The sequence below is a fragment of the Eublepharis macularius genome, chromosome 12 (genome assembly GCF_028583425.1).
Source record: "Eublepharis macularius isolate TG4126 chromosome 12, MPM_Emac_v1.0, whole genome shotgun sequence".
NCBI classification, from domain to species: Eukaryota; Metazoa; Chordata; class Lepidosauria; order Squamata; family Eublepharidae; genus Eublepharis; species Eublepharis macularius.
Window position 1 is genome coordinate 33,234,879 of NC_072801.1, and position 22,553 is coordinate 33,257,431.

Consider the following 22,553-nt stretch of genomic DNA (forward strand, 5'->3'; position numbering starts at 1 on the left):
GCAGTCATTTTCTTCTGCAAACCCTAAAGGGGCTGGGGGCGGAGGGAAGAGGTGGTGCTAGCTAAGAGGGTCTCCAGAGGGAATAGTCTCCGCAAGGAGGAAAGCCTGTGCGCCTCTCTGCCCGTGCAACCATGCCCCTTTGGTGCTGGATCTGGGAGACAGGACAAAGGCACCCCCAGCTGAGCTCCCCTTTCCCAAGGAATGGAATTTTCTCCAGGCCACTTTGGCTAGGAATCCTGACGGTGTTTTGCTATCTTCTGGGCATGGAGCAGGGGTCACTGAGAGTGTGGGTAGTTATCAATTTCCTGCACTGTGCAGGGGGCCGGACTAGATGACCCTAGAGATCCCTTCCAACCCTGATTCTATTATTCTGAATAAGAAACAAAATGAACACAAGGGGACATGCCACTTTCAGCCCAAAACACTAACTGCTGTGCAAAGATGCTATCTCAGTCCATTGCAGCAGTCTCCAGCTTGGTGCCCACCACCCCCTTCCTTCCTCCCCAAAGGAGTCGTTTTGTAGTAGTGCCCCCTACCTGCTGCCAAGATTCCCAAAGTGCTCACAGGATCAACAAGGTTGGGGATCTGTAGCCTGTTGCAACAAACACAAACAAGAGTCTTGTGGCACCGTCAAAAGACTGAACATTTTGTTCATGGACCAGAGCCAACTTTCTTTGATGCTTGTATCGGGTCCTCACTAGACAGGCAAAAACAAGCACTATGGAGAAATCAAGGGGGAGACGTAATGTCATAAGGAAAGTACAGGAGCCATTCCCAGTCCTTCCTCCCATCCAGGGTATTCAGTGGCTTTCGGGGAGTTTAATGAAGATTCGCAGTCACCAGGTAAGGGAATGGACCTCTTTGCCAGGGCAAAATTGGGGTAGGGCACAGGCAAGGGGACTGGGGAAGGCCCTTGCAAGAGTCTTCCTCCTGCTGCTCTTTTGCTGAGATTTCTCTTGCTAATCCAGAGGAGCCTCCCACCCTCTCCATCAAATGGAAAGTATGATATCAGCATGTTTTGCAGGGTTGCTCTAAGAACCGGTGACTCCCCAAAACGTTAGAGCTTACCTGTAAGGTGAAGTTTCCAGTCTCTCAACATGATGAATATTTATGATGCTAAGATCCCCCCCACACACACACTTTTCAGCCATGGTACCCTAATCTCAGGTGCCCACCAATAGTTAATTCCGTAGTAGGGATCAACACGGGCCCACATCCAAACAGCTGAGAACTTGGTCTCGTGGGGGTTCCTCTGCCTCTTAGATGGTTCTTCTGTTTGCAGAATATGTTGTGGGCGTTCCAAACAAAAATCTGACAAAAGGAGTGGTGAGTACAGGATACGTCCAGGAGGCTGGCTGGAAGGCGGGCAGCACACCTGGTGTCTGGTTTGCATCTAGAAGATGGGAGGGGCACAGTGTTAAACCTTTAAAGAGAGAGAGGGGGGTATGGACTGAAGCCCTCCAACCAATTCCGGACTAGCTAGCATTGGACATTTGAAGCTGCTTTATACTGAATGGGACCATTTCCCCATCAAGGTCAAAATTGTCTGCTCAGACTGACGACTGTCTTCAGGGTCTCAGCTGGAGGTGTTTTTCATCAGTTCCTACCTGATCCTTTTAATTGGAGGTGCTGGGTATTGAACCTGGGGCCTTCTGCATGTCACAGCCCTTGCTTTGTAGGGAGAGGACCCTGGCGTTGGATCCAGGCTTGGTTCAGAGTAAATGCTACAAGCTGTGCATTCTCAGAGGCGCTCTTGGTTTCGGAGACTGACTAATAAGACCAGGTACAACACCTGGTCTTAAACTGCAGCTCAACACCCTCTGTGCACACTCAGAGGGGTATTAGTATTATGAATTACTCAACAGTTTCTGTGGATGCAAGCGTGTCCTGGTACAACCATGCCATAGGGGTTGGCTATTGAGAGCACATCTGCTGATACCTTGTTATTTTAGGGGCTCCCTCCATGCTGTTCTTCCCCTGCCTTGTAGATGCTTCTGGCAGAATTCCTATGTCCTGTTCCCCATTTCAGTCCAGCTTCTTGAGAAATAGGAGGCATAGTGCTTCATGCAAGGGAAGTTTTTAATCTCCCTGTCTCTCTCCTTGTTCCCATGGTAGGTAGAAATTTTGTCCTTCCAGGAAGTCCTGTGGACCCTTCCCAGTGAACAGGTAATATCCCCTGAGCCTCACTATGCCCTCATGCTCCTCTCTCTCACCCTACCTGCTTTCCTGGGCCCAGACACAGTGCCAAAAGTTGGGACAGACAGGGGTCACGCACACAGTAAGTAGCCGACCTTTGGTATGTTGTGGATATTGATAACTTGTCCCTGATGCTGCTTCCTCCCCTGTGTGGTTGGGGGCTTCCTCATCTGGACTTGAGCAAAGCAGACATTTCTCCCTCCCCATTCTCAACCCCCTTGCCTCTTGCAGATGGCTTCATATTTTGGGCACACTGTTGCGGTGGCTGATATCAATGGAGATGGGTAAGGAGTGGAGAAGGGGGGCATCGGGACTGACAGGCTTAGACCTGGTGTAGCTTTCAGAGTAGGTTTATTTACTCACAGCAGATGAATAATGTAAATCGATGCAATCCAAAAGAGGATGATACATCTAATAAGCAACATAATAGGACTATGAATTGTAGAAATGTGAAAGGGAGCTCTCGTCTGAACAAAGCATTCAATATGGCATGTTATGGTATTAAATGTAGAAACGCAGTGTATTTCCCTGGGCCAATCTCTTGCGAAAAGCCCTCCTGACCTCTTCAGGCAGGCCGTTCCACAGGGTGGGGGCCACTACAGAGAAGGCACGTGTACGGCAGTTGCCATCCTTGCCCATCTGCAGAAGGCCCTGCTCCGGTGAAAGTAAAGCGATTCCCCTCCCCCTTTCCTCCCCACTGCCTTTGCCCAAGAGGAGGCGGTGGGGGGGGGGAATCTGTGTGTGTGTGTGAGAGGACTTGCCTCCCCCTCTCTTTGCCTTTATTCAGTAACCTGGCCTTTCTCTGCCTGTGGCTTGAGGCACAGATAGTGGGGCAAATTGAGGAGGGGACCAATCCAGCACAGGGGCTGAGCTCACTCCCAGCCATCAGTAACCAGTGAGGTGACTGGCATCTCTACCTGGACTCACCTGCTAGCCAAACTTGGCTAGGGCCGTGCTGGTGGGCAGGCCCAGGGGTGGATGGGAAATACTTTGTGTTGGGTGACAAAATACCTCAAAATGGCCCTGGAGCCTAAAGCTGCCCTCTCCCTACTTCCACAAGCTCTGGTCCACTTGCCCTGTGAATCTGTGCACAGCAATCATTTTAAGTAGGCAAGCAATTGGCAGGGGAAGCAGCAAGGGGAGCATGAAGGCAATGCCAGAGAGCCTGGCAGGAGTCCATGGGGTGCTGCAGGAAGAAGGCAGTCGGTGGCCGCCGGAGGCCTGGCACCCGAGACCTGGTTCTCAGCATTCAATTCTATGCACTGCCCTAAATCATGGACAAATGTTCTAGGAGGCATATACACTGGTGGGCTTAGGCCAAACTGGAACCCTGAAAATTCCCATCCCACATGCATCAGATGTATGTAATTAATTTGTTCAAAACGTTTCCATGCCACCTTCCCACCCAATCACAATCCCCCAGGTGGAGAACATCAAAATGTTAAAACATTTCAACATTAAAACATCTATGACATTAGAAAAGCATTTGAAACTATATATTTAAACAATTAAATAAAAACATGTAACACACAAACACATAACACAACCAGGAAGGGAGGGCGAATAGCAAGTATTTAGGGTTATGCCAAACAAAACATAAACATCTTCACTTGCTGGCAAAAGGTAACCATAAAGGGAGACGCATGAATGCCTCTGCAGAGGGAGTTGTTTCGGTACCACAACTTTCTTGAATTGCCACCTGTCTCGCCTTAGCTGGCAGAAGCACCCCAAGGTATTCTTCAGGTACACTTTAGGTTTTCTGCCCTCAAGCCATACAGAGCTTTAAAGGTCAACACCAGCATCACACATTCATACAAGAAGCATTATCAGAACCCAGTGTAGATAGGACAAGACTGGAGCGGTGTGGTCCCTACAACCCACTCTAGTCATCATTCTGGCCGCTGCATAGCTGTAGCTTCTAGACCATCTTCAAGGGCTGCCCCATGTACTGCAGTAATCTAACCTAGATGTTACCAAGGCATATGCCATGGTTGTGAGATTTTTTTCCACCCTGAAAGGGCTGCTGATGCTAAAACAAAGGCCAAAGTGGGTGGCTGGGACTCGGAGCAGTCATCCAAAGACACCCTCTTCTTAAAATTGTCATCCAGTAGTTGTTGAATAGTGTCAGAGTTAGTGAAAAGACAAATGCACCCTTAGAGGAAGAGTGCTGTGTAAACCTGAAAGCGAGCACATTGCTTTGTTGACAAAACAGAATTTTGGAAGATTTGTTATTATTTAGATACTGGAAGATACTGCTGTAGCTATCCAGCACAAGGTGTGATGGCACCTTTCTGGCTTGAGCTTTCATGGGCCAGAGAACCCATCTTTTTGTAATCCACTGTTAGGAGACAAGAGATCAAAAACAGAAGGGTAGCAGCAGGGGAGGGAAGGAACAGTTAGAAGATGAAGCTAGAAGCCGCAGTAGTCCTGGAGAGCCGCGTGTTCCGTTGCCATATAAGCAGAGAGGAGAACGAAGTCCAGTCCGAACCACTCCCAGCTGGGGATGAATCGGCAACGCAGATCCAACGGGGAGCCACTCCGCTTCTCTTTAGACAGTACCGAATCAACGCGCGAATTCTGGCGGGGCAGCTTGTAGCGTCTCCAGTCCAACCGGCGGCCTTCCCTGCCTTCCCATTTCAGGCTTCCTTTCTCCTGCGGCAGAGCTCCCCATCGCTGGCGTCTGCTGCCCTCGCCTGTCGGCTGGCCGTTACTGCAGCCTGGGGAAATTCCAGAACACCAAGCCGGCCTCTGCCCTGACGTTGGGGCTGAAATGCCCCGTTCCAAGCGTTTGGAAGAGGCACTCGGTTCTAAACGTAACACCGTTTGCAGAGTAACTCTGCAACTCCCCCCACCCAGAAATCTCTCATCAGTTAACTCCAAACAAGTTTATTATATTCTATTTTGTGTTTAGGTTTTATAAATACATAGATTTACTGACCAGCAGATTTCCTTTCACAGCTATTGCACAGATGCATTGAGAGAAGCCCAAATTTTAACGTTAAGCCTCCCAGAGCTTTCTGTGCTCCCAGATCACCAGTTCTCCTCCTCCCTTCTTTTGTGACTCCCTGCAAGAGACTCAGCCTTGCTTTGGGCCCTCAAATCACAGTCTGAGAACCATGCCTTGTGTGCAACCTCCATGAACTCCCACCATACTAAAAAAAAAAAAAATACAAACCAGCCACAGCCGGAGGAGAATGAGTTTAATACACACACCCAAAATGTTGTTAGCCCTAGTATAGGGGGGAAATCCAGGCACCAAGTTGAAGCTTGTTTTCCCCCTCTTAGGCCAAATAGCATCTGTGCGGGGTGATTTCTATTCAGCAGATAATGTGGGAGGATTGGGTTAATCTCCCTTGTCCCCTGTGCTGCAGCAGCCTCAGTCCAGGGCCCTTTCCACATGGCTTATCATGCAAATCTCGCGCAAGGGAATGGGATCTTCCACATTTTTTGCACGATCTACCGGGATGTGACGAGCACAGGTAAGCCATGTGGAAACGGCCCAGGTCCCACCCCACCTCTGCTTTTTAATGTTATAGAAACACTCATGGAATGGAGGAGTTCAGTCCTTGTACGGCTTCTACACTAGCACCCCATTCCAATAAGCAGAAAGCCCACTTCCTCAGCTCACTCTGAAGTAGAATTCTAACTCCGGTTCCAGAGGCGAAGTTGTTTTTCCTGCCAACATTCCAAAGCCCCTTTCAACGTTACACATGCAGCAGAGGTCACGCTCCTGGTGGGCATATTAGAGGCCGCACAAGGGCACACCAACCCTGTATTTTTTTTCCTTGCCCTAAAGTATGGACAAAAATGCTTCCATACAATGTTGTTCTGCATGATTAAAAAAGCAGAAAGATGCTGCTGAGATGGTTGTTGCGGGTTTTCCGGGCTGTATTGCTGTGGTCTTGGCATTGTAGTTCCTGACGTTTCGCCAGCCACAGCTGCTGGCAAAACATCAGGAACTACAATGCCAAGACCACGGCAATACAGCCCGGAAAACCCACAACAACCATCGTTCTCCGGCCGTGAAAGCCTTCGACAATACATGCTGCTGAGAATTTGCAATGCTCCCTTGTCTTTCTACCACATACCTTTTTGTGTGAAGAAGCACCACAACTCAGCAGACAAGTATTAACAGTCTGCCTTTACACTGTTCTGCTTTTCCAAAAAAAGCTAGCGCTGGCAGGAATTCTGTTCCGGCAGAGCGGAATGGCCTTATTGCAGAGATCAGAAGGAGCTCTGGAGTTATGGAAGTGGAGTGCCAGGGAGTTGCCTCAGTGAACTCCCACCATATTTTGATTAGGATCAATTTGACCTGACATGAATGGTGGTAGAAGGGACCTCACAGAGAGCAAGGTGATAGCAAAGGTGCAGGTCCCAACGTCATGCAACTTGGATGCAGAAAGATGCGTGGGAGACGATGATACCCCAGGTGGTTTTCTGGCCAAGCCACCAAAGCAGCACAGTCAGGCAGGTGCTGAGGCACCCAGCTTCTGCACAGCCAGCCACCATCAAATTTTTGGCTTGTTTTCAGCTATACACACCACAGGAGGAGTCTGGCATTCCCTCCTGGGCCTGTGTCACTGTTGGCCAGATGCCAGCTAAAGCCACTGACTAAAGATAGCTCAAGCCCGGGAGGGAGGGGGTGGGTGACCCAATGCCTTCAACTGGTCCTCTGATCTCCAGCCACATCATTGCCCACCCCCACTGTGGAAGGCAAGATAATAGCACCGTGCCAATCTATGCATTCATAGTCTGTGTTACAATCCCATTTGAAGCTCTACAAATCACTCTGTATGAACACTTAAAATTCAGATAGTTTCAGGTGGGTAGCTGTGTTGGTCTGAGCAAGATCCAGGTCCAATCGTACCTTAAAGACCAACTAGATTTCCAAGATATGAGCTTTCGAGAATCAAAGCAGTGGACACCAAACTCTCCATGTGCATTTGGGAGGAATTTGAGACCCTGCTGTGTTAAGCTTCTCCTAAATCAATCCTTCCTTCACCCCCAGGAAAGACGATATTCTTGTAGGGGCCCCCCTCTTCATGGAGCGCCACTCGGATGGCAAACTGTATGAAGTGGGAAGAGCTTACTTGTACCTGCAGCGGAAGACCTCCCATGCTTTCAGCGTCCCCTGGCAGAAACTGACTGGCACGGATGTCTATGGACGCTTTGGCATGGCAATTGCACCCCTGGGCGATATGGACCAGGATGGATACTCTGGTAAGTGGAGGGAGTGTGTTAGACTTTCTGCAAAATCCCAGTTTGCTTTTCTTGTGTCCTCTCCCTTCCTCCTCCTTCCTGTTAACTGTCCCTGAAGGAGCAATGAAGGGGGGGGGGGCGTTTCCATGGCTGCAGGGCCAGTTCTCCAGCCAAGCACCCTAAACAGCTGCTTGGGGCAGCACAATGAGGAAGGTGTGGAGTACCCGCATAGGGGGTGACTGGCATGCCCTCCTGTGCCCATGCCACTGGGACACCTTGGACCCGTCCTGCAGCAGCGTGGGCTCTGGAGATGAGGAGTGCGCTTGGCAGCATAGTAATTGGAACCGCCCTGCGTAGCCGGTGCCGGCAGGCTCAGCCTTTCAGCACAGAAGGTGGTGGTCATAGAGAGTTCTTATGGGAGATGGAAATGGCCTCTGGACATGGTCAGATGCCCTTTTTATTATGCCCAAATGATGACTTTCAAGGTAGAGTCCTGGTTCACAAAGGTTGTTGATGGGCGACTGCCAAGCAGGACCCTTTTCTGTCCAGGGACAGGATGGCATTCTTCCACTTCATCTTCCTCAGACCCTAACTGCCCCCCTCCTTCTATATGAGCCATCTTTATTGACCCTGTTAGAAAACATTCTCCTCACCATACTGACTGGGCAGGGCTCAGTTTCACTTGCCACCTGCATGCCTCTCCCTGTGAACCCCTCATCATCTCTCTGCTTTTGGAAGTTTGCCTTGGCCCAGCAGAAGAGATCCTAGCCCCGCTCCCATTCCTGTGTGTCTCCATCGCTTGTCTTCGGATCCCTGCCCCTCACGCTCCTTTTGACCAAATGGATTGTTTTTGACTTGTCCCTGCACGTTGCCTCTGCAGATATAGCTATAGGAGCGCCCTTCGCTGGCCAGGATGGAGGTGGCCGTGTGTACATCTATCGTGGGCAGAGCAGTGGTCTGAGTGCATCTCCTGACCAGATCCTTGAGAATCCCTTCACTGGACCCGCTGGCTTTGGTTTTGCCGTGCGTGGAGCCTCAGACATTGATGCCAATGGCTACTCTGGTAATACATGATTGAGCTATCTGCCTATTGTTGCCAAGTAGGCCCCCTCCCCTGCTTTAAGGCCTGCCATGAACTGTGTTAAAGTTTCCTGCATTACTGTTTCACTGCTGCACAAAGATTGCTTTGCAGGTGTGTGTGTGTTAATACACGTGTCAGTTTCCTGCCTGCGTGTCAATTACCTTGCTGCTGCAATAGACTGTGCAGTTCCCTGACTCCATGTTTGGATAACTATACAAAGGACTCTATTTCTGGGCAGCCCTGCCCTGACTTGTATCTGGACTTCCTAGTGTGTGTTTGGACTGTGTTACAAGTGTGCCCCGTGCCTGCACTGCCATCTGCCACGGACCGTGCCTGTTCCCTGCTTTGGACTGTGTTTTAAAGTGTTGTTCCCCCTGCCTCCATGGAAGCCTGCCTCATATGGACCCAAGCCGCTGCTAGCAGCCGGGCGCCTGCCGGGGAAACCTCCAGCGAGCCTGGCTAGGCGCTCCCTGGTCAGTTCCCGCCTGGAGTCTCCCGCGGGTCGGTCCCCAAGCTTGCCCTCGCTACCGGGCAGCCTGCTATCCAGCCCAGCTATGCCCAGCTGGCATCCATGTTCTTAGGCAACCAGAAGACCCAGAGGAAAAGACTGCTTTGGGAAGCCATTTCGGCGAAGCGGGCACACCACGTCCGCAGCGAGAGTACCTCGCCCCGCTCTGCATATCTTAGGAGCCGCCCAGGAGAAGAACTAAGTGCCGACCATCCCAAGCACTTAGAGAATGCATCTCAAAGAAACCTCCGCATTCCAGAGCTGATGACATCAGGACAAGCCCTGTCCGCTGGAACATCCTTTCAGCCCGCTTGGATTTCCCCCTCCCTCTTTTGTCCCCTCTTCCTGAGGTGTCACTTATCACAATCTGATTACTAAAGTGGCCCATCCAAGCCATTCAGTAGCCCATTAGACCCTTTGTCCTAATCTGTGAGAACCACCAAGTACAGCACCAGCCCCAGGGTACGTTTTGGGGTATTTAAGCTGGTCTCCCAGACCACTCGGTGCTTAGGCCATTCCTATCCAGAATTCCTTGCTGTCCGTCTGTGGTCCCAGTGCTGGCATTGGGCCACCCTCGCTGCTGTGTCTCTGCTTCGCTCCAGGATTGTGAGTATTTCCCTTATCATCGTTGGGAACCTGCTAATGCGAAAGTCTCTATATTTCCTACTCTGTATTTCTTAGGTCTTGTATGTTCTTTGTATGCTTGTGCAAGTTTAGGCTTACGCCACACTGAATACACGTGTTTGGAACCTATTTGTAGTCTGCCTCTTTTTCACTAGAGTGTCTGGGATCGGGACCTCCGTAGACATAGGTTAAGATCCGCGCTAATTTTAAGTTACAGACTGCTACAGCTAATTCCCCATTATAATAAAGAGCAGTTCTGGTAACACTATTCATATTCCCCACTGCCTATTTCAGAGATCTTGCGCAGACGCTAAAGTTTTCAGCTGAGCTGTGATCAGATTTCGCAAGACTTGTTTTAAGTAGCTTGCAAAAAGATGTGAAGTTATGTTGTGGGTTTTGCTTTCATGAAAAGAAGCTCAGGTTTTGCAGGATTTACCTTAATAACACTGGGTGAGTGGGTAGAACCGGGGGACCAAAGCTACCCACTTGATTCTAATAACTCTCTCTGCTTGTTCTCTCACAGATGTGTTGGTTGGGGCTTTTGAGGCCAGTAAGGTGGCTGTGTACAGGTGAGAGAAACAGACCCAGACCGAGGGGGAGGTATTCCCTCTATTGCACAAGCAGTGCTTAAAAATCTCTTTTCACTGGGATTCAGAACAATCTTGGGCACAGGAGGGCCAGGCTGCGCTCCCGTGTGCCCCTGCTCCTCTGGAGTGAGGAGGGGTTGCCCCACCCTCTGGGTTCCATTTCAGACACCATTTTAGCTGGCACTAAAGGGAGTCCCCATAATCTCCCCCTTCAGCCAAAATACTGGGAACAAGGAATTGGTAATTCACTCTGTGCTATGCCATCATTAGAGGTCCCAGGCAGACCATGAGAGATGGCCACTTGCTCATTTTTATTTCCTAATTTAGATAAAGGTAAAGCACCGAGTCATTACTGACCCGTGGGGGGACGTTGCATCATGACATTTTCTTGGCAGACTTTTTACAGGGTGGTTTGCCATTGCCTTCCCCAGTCATCTACACTTTACCCCCAGGAAACTGGGTAGTCATTTTACTGACCTCGGAAGGTTGGAAGGCTGAGTCAACCTTGAGCCGGCTACGTGAACTCAGCTTCTGCCAGGATTGAACTCAGATCGTGAGCAAAGCTTGGGCTGCAGTACTGCAGCTTACCACTCTGCGCCACGGGGCTTTTTATTTCCTAATTTATTACTCTTGAATTTGAGAAAATTAGGTGGATGGGTGGGGGATGGACCGTCCAAGAGGCAAATTGGTTCTCAATTGGGGTGATTTAATGTTAGCAGCTTGGTGGGTTTCCCACATGTCCCTGCTGAGCGAAGGAAACTCGAGTTATAGGGTCACTTGTCTAGTACGGGACACTCAGGGTGCATGCTCTGTTATTACAATGTAAATACAGGTTGGGGATACAGGACACACGCAAGCAGGGAAGCAATTGTACTCCTGTTGTACGGTCAGTCCATCACCCGGCTGTCTAGAAGTTCTCCTGCCAGTCAGCTCAAGGCTTCAGCATTGCTTTCTCTCTCTCTCTCTCTCTCTTCCTTTCCTGGGGAACCCAGGACTACTGAAACCTGGAGTCTTTTAAAATGAGAGAATAAGATAAAATATTTGGAAAACACAAATGCCACCCAAACATTCCTTTGGCATCATCCCTGTGATCTTGACTCCTTTTAAAGCTTACTCTGCTCACAGCCATCACAGCCACCCGCTGCCAGAAGATTTAGTTACTTGCTCAGTAAAGAAGGACTTCCTTTTGTCTGTTGCCCATCAACTTTATTGGGTGCCCCGAGTTCTAGTATTATTGGAAAGAAAGAAACAGCCCCCTCTAACCACGTTTTCCACTCCATGCACAATTTAATAAACCTTCATCATGTCCCCAGTTAGTCACCTTTTTTCTAAACTGACAGTCCAAGAAGACTTTGGCCTTTTCTGCTTAGAAAGGTGCTCCACCACTTGAGTCATCTTGCATGCCCTCTTCTGGACTCTCCCGCCCCTCAAGTTCTGTCTTTCAAGGGCTCGTGAGTTTTCAGCTGGGTGGTTCACCTGTGGTTGATCTGATGTTCTTGTGGGGTAATAGCCCATCCATCAGCACCTGGGTTAAAATCATGAAACAATCACAAAAGAACTAGCCAAGGCCATCTCCTTTCCCTGCTCTGTGTTGATGTGTCCAGCCTGCTTGCTGCTTATTTCACCTGTCCTTCTTTTGGTTCCCTTCAGGGCCAGGCCTGTGGTGGTAATCAAAGCCCAAGTGGTTGTGCCAGATGCGCTGAACCCAGAAGAGAAAAGGTGCACCGTGTCAAAAATGAAAGTCAGCTGGTGAGCTGGTGGGAACAACCTTTCCTTAATTTAAAAGCAAATAATCAGTCTTCCAGCCCCTGCCAAGGAGAACCCAGTCCTTTGGTTAAAATCAGTCCAGCATGTCAGTAAAATGAATGATACTTTGATTTGCTTTCCGGCCCCTCCTTCTCCAAGTAAAGGGTAGTTAAGGAGGAGAGGCTTGGGTGAGACTAAAATCTTTGTAGTAATAAGATTTATTTACAGGTTGAGCAGGAAGTGAATTATATCCCAGAGACATGCAGTTGGTTTGATTAGTTGTCTTTCTGGCCGTTCGGGTTCCCTCCACCCTAGGGTTGCCAGCCTCCAGGTAGTGGCTGGAGATCTCCCAGAATTACAACTGGTCTCCAGGCCACAGAGATCAGTTCACCTGAAGAAAATGGTTACTTTTGGGGTGGACTATGGAATTATGCCATGCCAAGGTCCTTTCCCTCCCCAAACCCCACTTTCTCCAGGTTTCTCCAGGTTTCACGCCCCCCCCCAGATCTCCAGGAATTTCCCAACTTGAAGCTGACAACCCTACCCCGCCCCTACACACCAGCATGTTCAGTTTTTCAAACTTGACGTTTGAAGATAATAGACGTGTTGACTGTGTGCCACTTGAGACCCTGACATCGCAGGCCTGGTTCTCTGGCCAAGCGCCTGCTTGGGGTGGCACAACGCAGAGTGCTGCCCCAGCCATCAGTGTCAGAATTCCAAAGGGTGACATGGACCTGGTTGGCGGTGGTATGGACTGGTTACACCTTTCTGGGGCAACCAAGTCCTTTGAACTGCTCCTGCCTGTCAAGTTTAAAGTAAGAACCACCAGGCTGTTTAGTTGCATTGATCCAGGAACCTCCCTGGGCAGGAGACTTGGAGACATGCTGCTTTTAAAGAACACGACTGAAATTCTCAGTTATGTGGAAGGATGAACTTGGGGCAGTGGGGAAGAAAGTGCAGGGCCAGGAGCAGGGAGTGGTCTGTACTAAGGGGCAGGAACAGACAAAAGTTACCGGATGACATGGAGGGTCCAGTTGCTACTTTGAAAAATCCTCCCTGCCTGAATCCATCCCCTACTCTCTTTTCCCCAAGATCACTTAGGGCCACTTCAAATTCTGCTGTAAAGCAAAATGTGCAAATGCAACCAATGAGTGTTTGTAAACATGTGTATCGATCAAGTACACCATCAGGGAGCTGTCATTCCCTTTCCAAGTGTACACAGATTGATACACCCAAGCTTGATGCCTCTTAATGTGTGAAATGACCCTAATTGCCTTCCTGTTCCTTACAACAGCTTCACTTTCCAGATGTGTGTTGGAGTGTCAGGGAAAAACATTCCGAAGAAAATGGGTGAGTGTTGCCCTTGTTGCTGGGAGAGAGAGAGAGGTCAAGTGGCTACCATATTGGGATGGATGAGGTGGAGGCAAAGTTTACCAATAGTGAGATCCTTTATATTAAGGACTCAGACATTCCTAGAACAAAGCCGTTTCATAGTGTGAGGATTGTAGAGCCAGATTTCCTTGCAGAGCACTGGCTGATTGGTCTGGCCCAAGCGTCCCCTTTGCTGATGTGGCTACCAATTCAGCACAGTAGCAATGGTGTTTCCACATGCCACGTTTCACATTTTTTGTGCCTCAGTCCCCTAGCAGTTGTCATTGCTTCCTCTTGTTCAACTGAGGGCTTTTAATTTATTTTTTTAAGGTCAGCACTTGAATATTATTGTAGTGTTATAATATTCTAACAACTTGCTTACTGGGTTCTCTGATTTTCAACTTTCATTTTTTTTTAAAAAAAAAACCTAAGTTTGTTGTGGAGATATAAGGGGAAAGGCATACTTCTGCAACAAAAGGGCAGGAGTTAAATGGGTCCTGCATGGACCTGGGATGGGGAAAATGGGGTCAATGTGGGCAGAACATAGAAGATCTAGACTCTCCCATCCACATGGTAGCCAGCATCACCATGGCTTTGCTATTATCTTTCCCCAAACATTTCAGCAAAGCAGAAAGATTGCCGGAAAGACCAGAAAACTCTGGATATGCTTGGAAGCACAATGATGCTGAGAGGAAGCAAGGAAAAAAACACTTCTCAACAGCATCCAACTAAAGATAACTCTACCAGTGCAACCAGCACTATAATAGTAAATGTGAATGTAATTTTTGGTGTAAGCATCATAGGTTTAATTGGATAATGCACCCGTCTCTGTCCAGAACGGGACAGATGCCCCTATGTCCAGAAATGTTTTTGAAGGACTCTTTTACTTTTTAAAAAGTTGCATTTTTAAGTATATGAAAACACACACACATCCACTTATCTGCCGATGTAGGCTGCAAAGTGATATTTCAATCTATCATAACATCTTGGCATGCAAGAAGATCTCTCTCTCTCTCTCTCTCTCTCTCTCTCTCTCTCTCCCCTCCCCCTCTTTAGGAGTGAAATAAACTAGACCAGCAGTGCCTGGTTTAGTTGATTTCACGGGTCTTCTGACTTGTTTAGAGAAAGCCCTTTCAATAGGATAGGAATTTGCAGTCTTCTAGTGCCTAAAAGAATTTTAACACATATGAGTCTGTTTATTTCTTCTCTATTTCTAGAAGCAGCCCTTGCGAGCAATAAATTAAGAGGCTGTATAGAACAAAGTAAAGTTAGTAAGCTTCAGAGGGCTTCAATGTTTTACAATCAATGGAAGGATCAGGATCGAGTGGGAGTTGGCTCAGCTAAAGGGACCAAATGAACCTGAATTGGGTCTTCACTGTTCGCCCATTGCTTTCTTCCCCTTTTCTCTGGCTCTGCTAGGCCTGGAAGCAGAACTGCAGCTAGACCGCATGAAGCAGAAATTTTGGCGACGAGTTTTCCTGGAGCAAACCAGCCAGTCCAGCCAGGTGTTTCCCCTGGAACTGTCAGAAAAAGTGCCCCAAACCTGTCGAAACTTCACTGCCTATCTGCGGGTATGAGACTGCAGGGGAAGAGTTGGTGGAAGCTGTGCTGAATGCCTGTGCAGACAAAGGAAGGGTAGTTAAGAGTGTAAGCAGAGTGCCTGCCCTTCCTCTCCCTCTGCACTGAGGGCTCAACCAGCTTGCACTCAGTTTGGACACACAAGTCACAGAACACAGCTGCTCAGAGGCCTCAGCCCCAGCACCTCTCAGATTACAAACCGTGCTTTGATGTTAACAAGGACCAGTGGCATGGTGTAGTGGTTAGAGTGTCGCACTAGGATCTGGGAGACATTGCAGAGCTGGAAAAAGTACAGAAGAGGGCAACCAGAATGATTAGGAGGTCGGGACGCCTTTCCTCTGAGGAAAGGCTGATGAGTCTGGGACTTTTCAGTTTAGAAAAGAGGCGACTAAGGGACCTTCTTCTCCCTCTCCTGTAATACTGGAAGTCGAGTCGAGGGCATCCAATGTACTTAATGGGCAGTAGATTCAGGACAGACAAAAGGAAATACTTTGTTACACAATGAGTGGTCAAGATGTGGAATTCTCTTCCAGACGTAGTGATGACCACCAGCACAGACAGCTTTAAAAGAATAGACCTCTCCTCTATGAATCTGTCTATCAGTGGCTACTGGCCATGGTGACTAAAGGGAATCTCTGTCTTCAGAGGCAGTCAGCCTTTGAGTATCTGTGCCAGGAGGCAACCTCAGGGGAAGGCCTCTATGCCCTGTTGTTGGCCCTCCACAGCAACTGGTTGGCCACAGTGTGGAGCAGGATGCTGGACTCGATGGACTATGTGGCGTGAATTTTTATAGGCTTCACCGATGGGTTGGGATGAATTTTATTGGGGGCAAGTGTTGATTCCCACACCACCAGGGCTTTTTTCCAGGGGGAACGGAGTTCCGGAACCTCTTGAAAATGGTCACATGGCTGGTGGCCCCGCCCCCTGATCTCCAGACAGAGCGGAGCTTAGATGGGAGGGCAATCTAAACTCCCCTCTGTCTGGAGATCAGGGGGCGGGGCACACCAGCCATGTGACCATTTTCTCTGAGGGCAACCCACTGAGTTCCACCACCTCTTTTCCCAGAAAAAAAGCCCTGCACACCACTGTTGGGCAAGCGGACATAGCCTATTTCCCAACCACATAAGAACATAAACAAAGCCATGTTGGATCAGGCCAGTGGCCCATCCAGTCCAACATTCTGTCACACACAGTGGCTAGAAATCCAGTGCCATCTAAAGGACTGTCAGTGAGGCCAGGACACCAGAAGCCCTCCCACTGCCTTCCTTCCAGCACCAAGACAACAGAACACCACCTCCCCACAAAGAGAATACCATCTATCTCCTGTGGCTAATAGCCACTAATGGACCTCTGCTCCATATATTTGTCCAGTCTCCTCTTGAAGCTGGCAATGCTTGTAGCTGCCACCACCTCCTGTGGCAACGAATTCCATGTGTTTATCACCCTTTGTGTAAAGTAGTATTTTCTTCTATCTGTTCTAACCCGACTGCTCAATAATTTCATAGAGTGCCCACGAGTTCTTGTATTGTGAGAAAGGGAGAAAAACACATCTTTCTCTACCTTCTCTAACCCGTGCATTATCTTGTAAACCTCTATCATGTCTCCCCTCAGTCGTCTTTTCTCCAGGCTAAAGAGCCCCAAGCGCCTCAATCTTTCCTCATAGGGAAAGTGTTCCAACCCTTTAATCATTTTAGTTGCCCTTCTCTACTTTTTCCAGTGCTATGATATCTTTTTTAAGGTGTGGCGACCAGAACTGTACACAGTACTCCAAATGAGGCCTCACCATCGATTTATACAGAGGCATTATGATACCGGCTGATTTGTTTTCAATCCCTTTCCTAATAACCCCTAGCATAGCATTAGCTTTTTTTATGGCAGTCGCACACTGTGCTGACGTTTTTAGTGAGTTATCTATCATGACTCCAAGATCTCTCTCTTGGTCAGTCTCCGCCAGTTCAGACCCCATCAACTTGTATTTATATTTTGGATTTTTGGTTCCAATGTGCATTACTTTGCACTTGGCTACATTGAACCTCATTTGCCACATGGATGCCCACTCTTCTAGCCTCGACAGATCCCTTTGGAGTGCCTCACAATCCTCTCTGGCTTTCACCACCCTGAACAATTTCGTGTCATCTGCAAATTTAGCCACTTCACTGCTTAATCCCAATTCCAAATCATTAATAAACAAGTTAAAAAGCATTGGACCCAATACCGACCCCTGTGGCACCCCACTCCTCACCACCCTCCACTGTGAGAAGTGCCCATTTATACTCACTCTCTGTTTCCTATTAATTAGCCAGTTTTCGATCCACAAGAGGACTTGGCCCTTTATCCCATAGCTACTGAGCTTACTTAGGAGCCTTTGATGAGGAACTTGTCAAAAGCTTTCTGGAAGTCAAGATAAACAATATCTATCGGGTCTCCCTTGTCCACTTGTTTGTTCACTCCCTCAAAGAACTCTAACAGATTGGTGAGACAAGATCTTCCCTTATAGAACCCATGCTGAGTTTTCCTCATCAGCTTTTGGTCATCAATGTGCCTACTAATTTTATTTTTGATAATAGTTTCCACCAACTTACCCGGTATTGACGTCAGGCTGACTGGCCTGTAATTTCCCGGATCTCCCCTGGAACCTTTTTTAAAGATGGGGACAACATTAGCTACCTTCCAGTCCTCAGGAACAGATGCAGAGTTTAATGACAGATTACATATTTTTGTGAGGAGATCTACAAGTTCACACTTGAGTTCTTTCAGAACTCTTGGATGTATGCCATCTGGGCCCGGTGATTTATCAGTTTTTAAATTATCTAGCAGTCGCATAACCTCCTCTCTCGTCACCTCAATGTGACTCAGGTCTTTCAAAACCCCTCCCAAAGTCAGTGCTTCCGGAGTGGGCATGCACTTCTTATCTTCCACAGTGAAGACAGAAGCAAAGAACGCATTCAGCTTCTCGGCCATTTCCCTATCACCCTTTAGTAATCCTTTTACGCCTTGGTCATCCAAGGGCCCCACTGCCTCCCTAGCTGGTTTCCTACTTCTAATATATTTAAAGAATTGTTTATTGTTTTTCTTTATGTTCTTTGCAATATGCTCCTCATATTCCCTTTTTGCCTGTCTGATCACAGACTTGCACTTTTTTTGCCACAGCTTATGCTCCTTTTTATCAACCTCACTCCGACTAGTTTTCCACTGCCTAAAAGAATCCTTTTTACCTTTTACAGCTTCTATTACATTGCTTGTTAACCATGCTGGCCTTTTCCTAAACCTATTTGTGCCTTTCCTAACCAGCGGTATATATTTAATTTGAGCTTCCAGGATTGTAGTTTTAAATAGTCTCCAAGATTCCCCAAGTGTTTTGACCTTTTTAACTTTCCCTTTCAGTTTCTTCTTCACGTACCCTCTCATCTCAGAAAAGTTACCCCTTTTGAAGTTAAACATGGCTGTGTTGGTCTTATTTGGCAATTTCCTATTTATACATATGTTGTACTCAATAACATTATGGTCACTGTTCCCAAGTGGTGCAATCACATTTACGTCTCTCACCAGGTCTTCAGCATTACTGAGGACCAAATCCAGGATCACCTCTCCCCTAGTAGGTTCTGTAACCATCTGTTCCATAGCACAGTCATTGAGACAGTCTAGAAACTCACTTTCTCTCCCCCGATTCGAACACCCATTGGCCCAGTCAATGTGTGGGTAGTTAAAATCACCCATTATAACACAGTTTTTTTGTTTAGCAGCCATCTTTAATCCTGTCATCATTTTATAATCCTCCTCTATTTTCTGATCTGGAGGGCGATAACAAACTCCCACAGTTAAGTTTCCATTTGGGCCCGTAATTTCAACCCATAGCATTTCCAGAAGCGAATCTAATTCAGTTACCTTCTCAATCTTACTGGAATGTATACCTTCTCTGACATATAGAGCCACCCCACCACCAACCCTTCCCTCCCTATCCTTCCGATATAATTTATATCCAGGAATCACCGTGTCCCACTGATTTTCCTCATCCCACCAAGTTTCTGATATGCCCACAATGTCTATGGATTCGCCCAACACTAAACATTCCAGCTCCCCAATTTTACCTCGGGCACTTCTAGCATTTGTATATAAACACCTGTAACTTCCCCGGCACACTTTGCCTCGAGACGTAGTTAGGTCATCTGCACTGTTTGTCTCCATCTCAGTTGACAACTCTAATCTATCTCCCTGTAGAAGTGTTATACCTAGCCGTTCATCTCTCTGAGATGAACCATCCTGAACCAGAGACACTTTATCTCTTGTCGGCTTTCCCCTAGCATTTAGTTTAAAAACTGCTCTGCCACCTTTTTGATTTTAAGTGCCAGCAGCCGGGTTCCTTCTCAGGACAAGTGGAGACCGTCTCTCTTGTACAGCTCCCGCTTGTCCCAAAAAGAATCCCAGTGCCTAACAAACTTGAACCCTTCCTCCCTACACCATCGTCTCATCCACGCATTGAGACTCCTGATCTGCGTTTGTCTCTCTGGCCCTGCGCGTGGAACAGGTAGCACTTCTGAGAAGGCTACCTTGGAGGTCCTGGCCTTGAGTCTCCTGCCTAACAGCCTAAATTTTTGTTCCAAGACCTCACGACTGCATTTCCCAACATCGTTGGTTCCAACATGGACCACGACCGCTGACTCTTCCCCAGCACTATCTACCAGCCTATCTATAACACGCGTAATGTCCACTACCTTCGCACCAGGCAGGCAAGTCACCATACGGTCAGAACGCGGTTGTGCCACCCAGCTATCTACTTGTCTAAGGATCGAATCACCAACTACCAAGAGCCTCCCTCCCGCCCCACCCAGGGATGGTTCCTTGATGCGAAGGGAAACCTGCTCACCAACTGAAGAAGAGGTCCCTTCTGAGGGCATGTTCCCCTTATCCTCAGTACGGTGCCCTGATTCCACAAGATCCTCATTCTCCTTGACAACAAGAACGCTGCCATTTTTAGAGTGGGACACATCTATCCTGTCCCTGAGAATCTTGTCCTCGTGCCTATCTAACTGTCTCCGCTTCTCCAGGTCAGCCACCTTGGCCTCAAGGGTACGTACTCGTTCCCTGAGAACCAGGAGCTCCTTGCAGCGAGCACACATCCAGGACTTCTGACCAGAAGGCAGATAGTCATACATGTGACACTCAGTGCAATACACTGGAAAGCCCCCAACCCCCTGCTGGCATTCTGACTTCATTAATCTGTTTTAGGAATAACACACTAAGAGGAAAGAAAACGGCTATGATCCCCCGGCTAAGAGCCACAGGCCAAGAGCCCTTTAGCTCTCGCCCTTCGGCTCGCGCCAAAGGCTCGCGCCCCTGCCCAGCAGTTGCCTTTTCAATGCAAAAGGTCACTTCCTGCTAAGCACAGGAGGTGAGCACAAAGGGGGTGTGTGGCTTGTACTCCAGCAACCCCCAGCAGCCTTACAAACACACTCACCCTCAAACACAATCAAGCCCAAACACACTCAGCCTCAAAACTACATTCAAATCAACACAAAACTACACACAAAAAGCCCCAAAGCTAGAGAGGACCACCCTTAGCTTCTCAGCTTAACCCACCACAGCCAAGAAAGGCAAAAAGCCCTTACCTCCTCTAGCAGCTGCAGACCATGTCACATCCTGTTGATTCTTGGTTCATTCCGTGGCTCCCCAGCACGGGTGACCCCGGACGGGTGCCCTTCACTCTCCTCTTAAGAAAGTTAAGACTACACACTTAATATAATGCTTAAAGGACTGAGTTTTACATTCTCTACAGAGGCTAAGACCACAAAGCAATTCTATACAAAGATGAACACTTAACATTATACTCTAAGTCAGAATACAACTTAACACTTTAAACTTATGGATATAAGGCACACTTAACGCTATAATACTTAACCTAAGTCATGACAAAAGCAAGGGTCCCTTGGACTGAGCTTAGCCTGGCTGAGAGGCTTCCAGGATGGAAACCTCTGGGATTTTCAGAACCAAACTCCATGATTCCCACGACAGACCACTGGTCTGATCCAGCCAGGCTCTTCTTATGAGATGCTGACACTGGAATGGAAGCAGATGGGGTAGGCGCAAAGGACCCTGAGAGTTGGTCACTAGCTTTTCTGCCTGCTGTAGGAGTGCCTGTTTGCATCTACTAGTAAAGATCTGCTCAGGGTGGTGCATGCACCTGCTTTCTCCCTCTTACATTTGAACTTTGCAACAGCCTAAGGAATGACATGAAAAGGGGGGCATTGGGGGATCCTAGGATCAGAGACAGCAAAGTGGACGTGAACGTGCATCAGTCTGAGCTCTGGGCAGGCCTCTGAAGTTGAAATTAAAATTCTATTGTTCCATGTTCATTTGTGTGTTATTTAAGGTATTGTTGAATTACATTCGGTGGCTTCTAGATGGGTTAGACAGACTTCAAAATATGTTTTCTCAAAACTTCCCCATGGAGAACGGATGGCTGTTGTCAGCATGTGTATGAGTGGCTGGATGCCAGCTGTGGGATAGCAGGATGGGGGGAGGAGAAAGGGGAGGCACCTGTGCCTTTAGCCACAGCACAACAGGCAGCAATTGAACAGGTGCCAGCGCAGCTATACCCCCCCCCCACACACACACACATGCTTTGCCTCTCTCTGGGAAAACTCTTGAATGTCTCCTTGTTATGCTGCGCAGGAAAGAAAAGCAGGCCACCCGGGGGAGGGGGAGGGGGTGCACTGAGAAATATCTTCCCTGCCCTGCAGGATGAGGCCGACTTCAAGGACAAACTGAGCCCCATTGTTGTGAGCTTCAACTTTAGTTTGGGATCTGCATCGGGAGCTGGGGAGCTACTGCCCGTGCTGTCTGGCCAAACAGTGATCCGGGAGCAGGTAAGATTCCCTGCTGTCCTCTAAAGGGGCACTGTACTGTCATCTGGGTGCACCATGTGCAAAACATGAGAAAGAGAGAGGTTGGCAGCCAAGCCATGAACCCTGGACTAGCAGTTCCGTGTCTTGGGCTTGATTTCAAGGTGCTGCTGGAAAGGCCAAAAGACTCCCCTGGGAGCCTTGTGTTCTTTCTGTAAAAGCAAGCTGCTACTCATGCACAGCAGCTGCACAGTCTAAGGGTACAAAATCCTGGCAGAGAGTGCTTTTGTCTCAGGCAGCATCAAATTTTAATCAGGGCTGATCCCTGGAATGCGAGCTAGCGCCGAGAATTGCATTCTCATTCTACTCATGCTCAGAGGCGTCTCTCCTTTATGATTTTGAGACCTCTGAATTTAGTAACAGAGGAAAGGTAGGCAAGTGGGCACAGTGGGCGTGGGGAGTGGGTTTCATTTCCCCTATTCCCAGCTCTGGCTGCTGTTAGACACCCCATGACCAGTGACAAGAAAATGCTACTTTTTCATAATGAAGTAAAGGTAATCAAACAACATTGTTGTGCATTGAAATGCACTATGTGTTTTTTTCCTCTGGCAGTTGTCTGTAGGGGGAGCCCTTTCCTTAACTCAGAGCCAAGCTGCAAGTGACAAATGACACTTGCCTGGCAAGTGAACAGACTATGTGATCAAGTGGAGCACAAGTGGAGGGCAAGTGAATAGGGAGGAATACACGTGAGTCTGTTCACTTGCCAGGCAAGTGACATTCGTCACTTGTAGCTTGGATCTCAGCTCCAAGGAGTTCTCCAATGA

The 22,553-nt window shown here is 48.3% G+C and overlaps 1 protein-coding gene across 2 annotated transcripts in view; it reads left to right on the forward strand.

The window, feature by feature from the left end:
* The window catches only part of ITGA2B (integrin subunit alpha 2b), a 61,947-nt gene that overhangs the window by 15,425 nt on the left and 23,969 nt on the right, over window positions 1-22,553 (forward strand). For both annotated transcript variants that reach the window (XM_054995604.1, XM_054995605.1), the window contains exons 8-18: window positions 796-843; window positions 1,283-1,326; window positions 2,116-2,166; window positions 2,428-2,480; window positions 7,205-7,416; window positions 8,276-8,458; window positions 10,132-10,177; window positions 11,846-11,944; window positions 13,236-13,291; window positions 14,732-14,883; window positions 21,628-21,753. In XM_054995604.1, coding sequence (XP_054851579.1) covers window positions 796-843; window positions 1,283-1,326; window positions 2,116-2,166; window positions 2,428-2,480; window positions 7,205-7,416; window positions 8,276-8,458; window positions 10,132-10,177; window positions 11,846-11,944; window positions 13,236-13,291; window positions 14,732-14,883; window positions 21,628-21,753 — 1,070 coding nt within the window. The remainder of the gene's footprint in view (window positions 1-795; window positions 844-1,282; window positions 1,327-2,115; window positions 2,167-2,427; window positions 2,481-7,204; window positions 7,417-8,275; window positions 8,459-10,131; window positions 10,178-11,845; window positions 11,945-13,235; window positions 13,292-14,731; window positions 14,884-21,627; window positions 21,754-22,553) is intronic.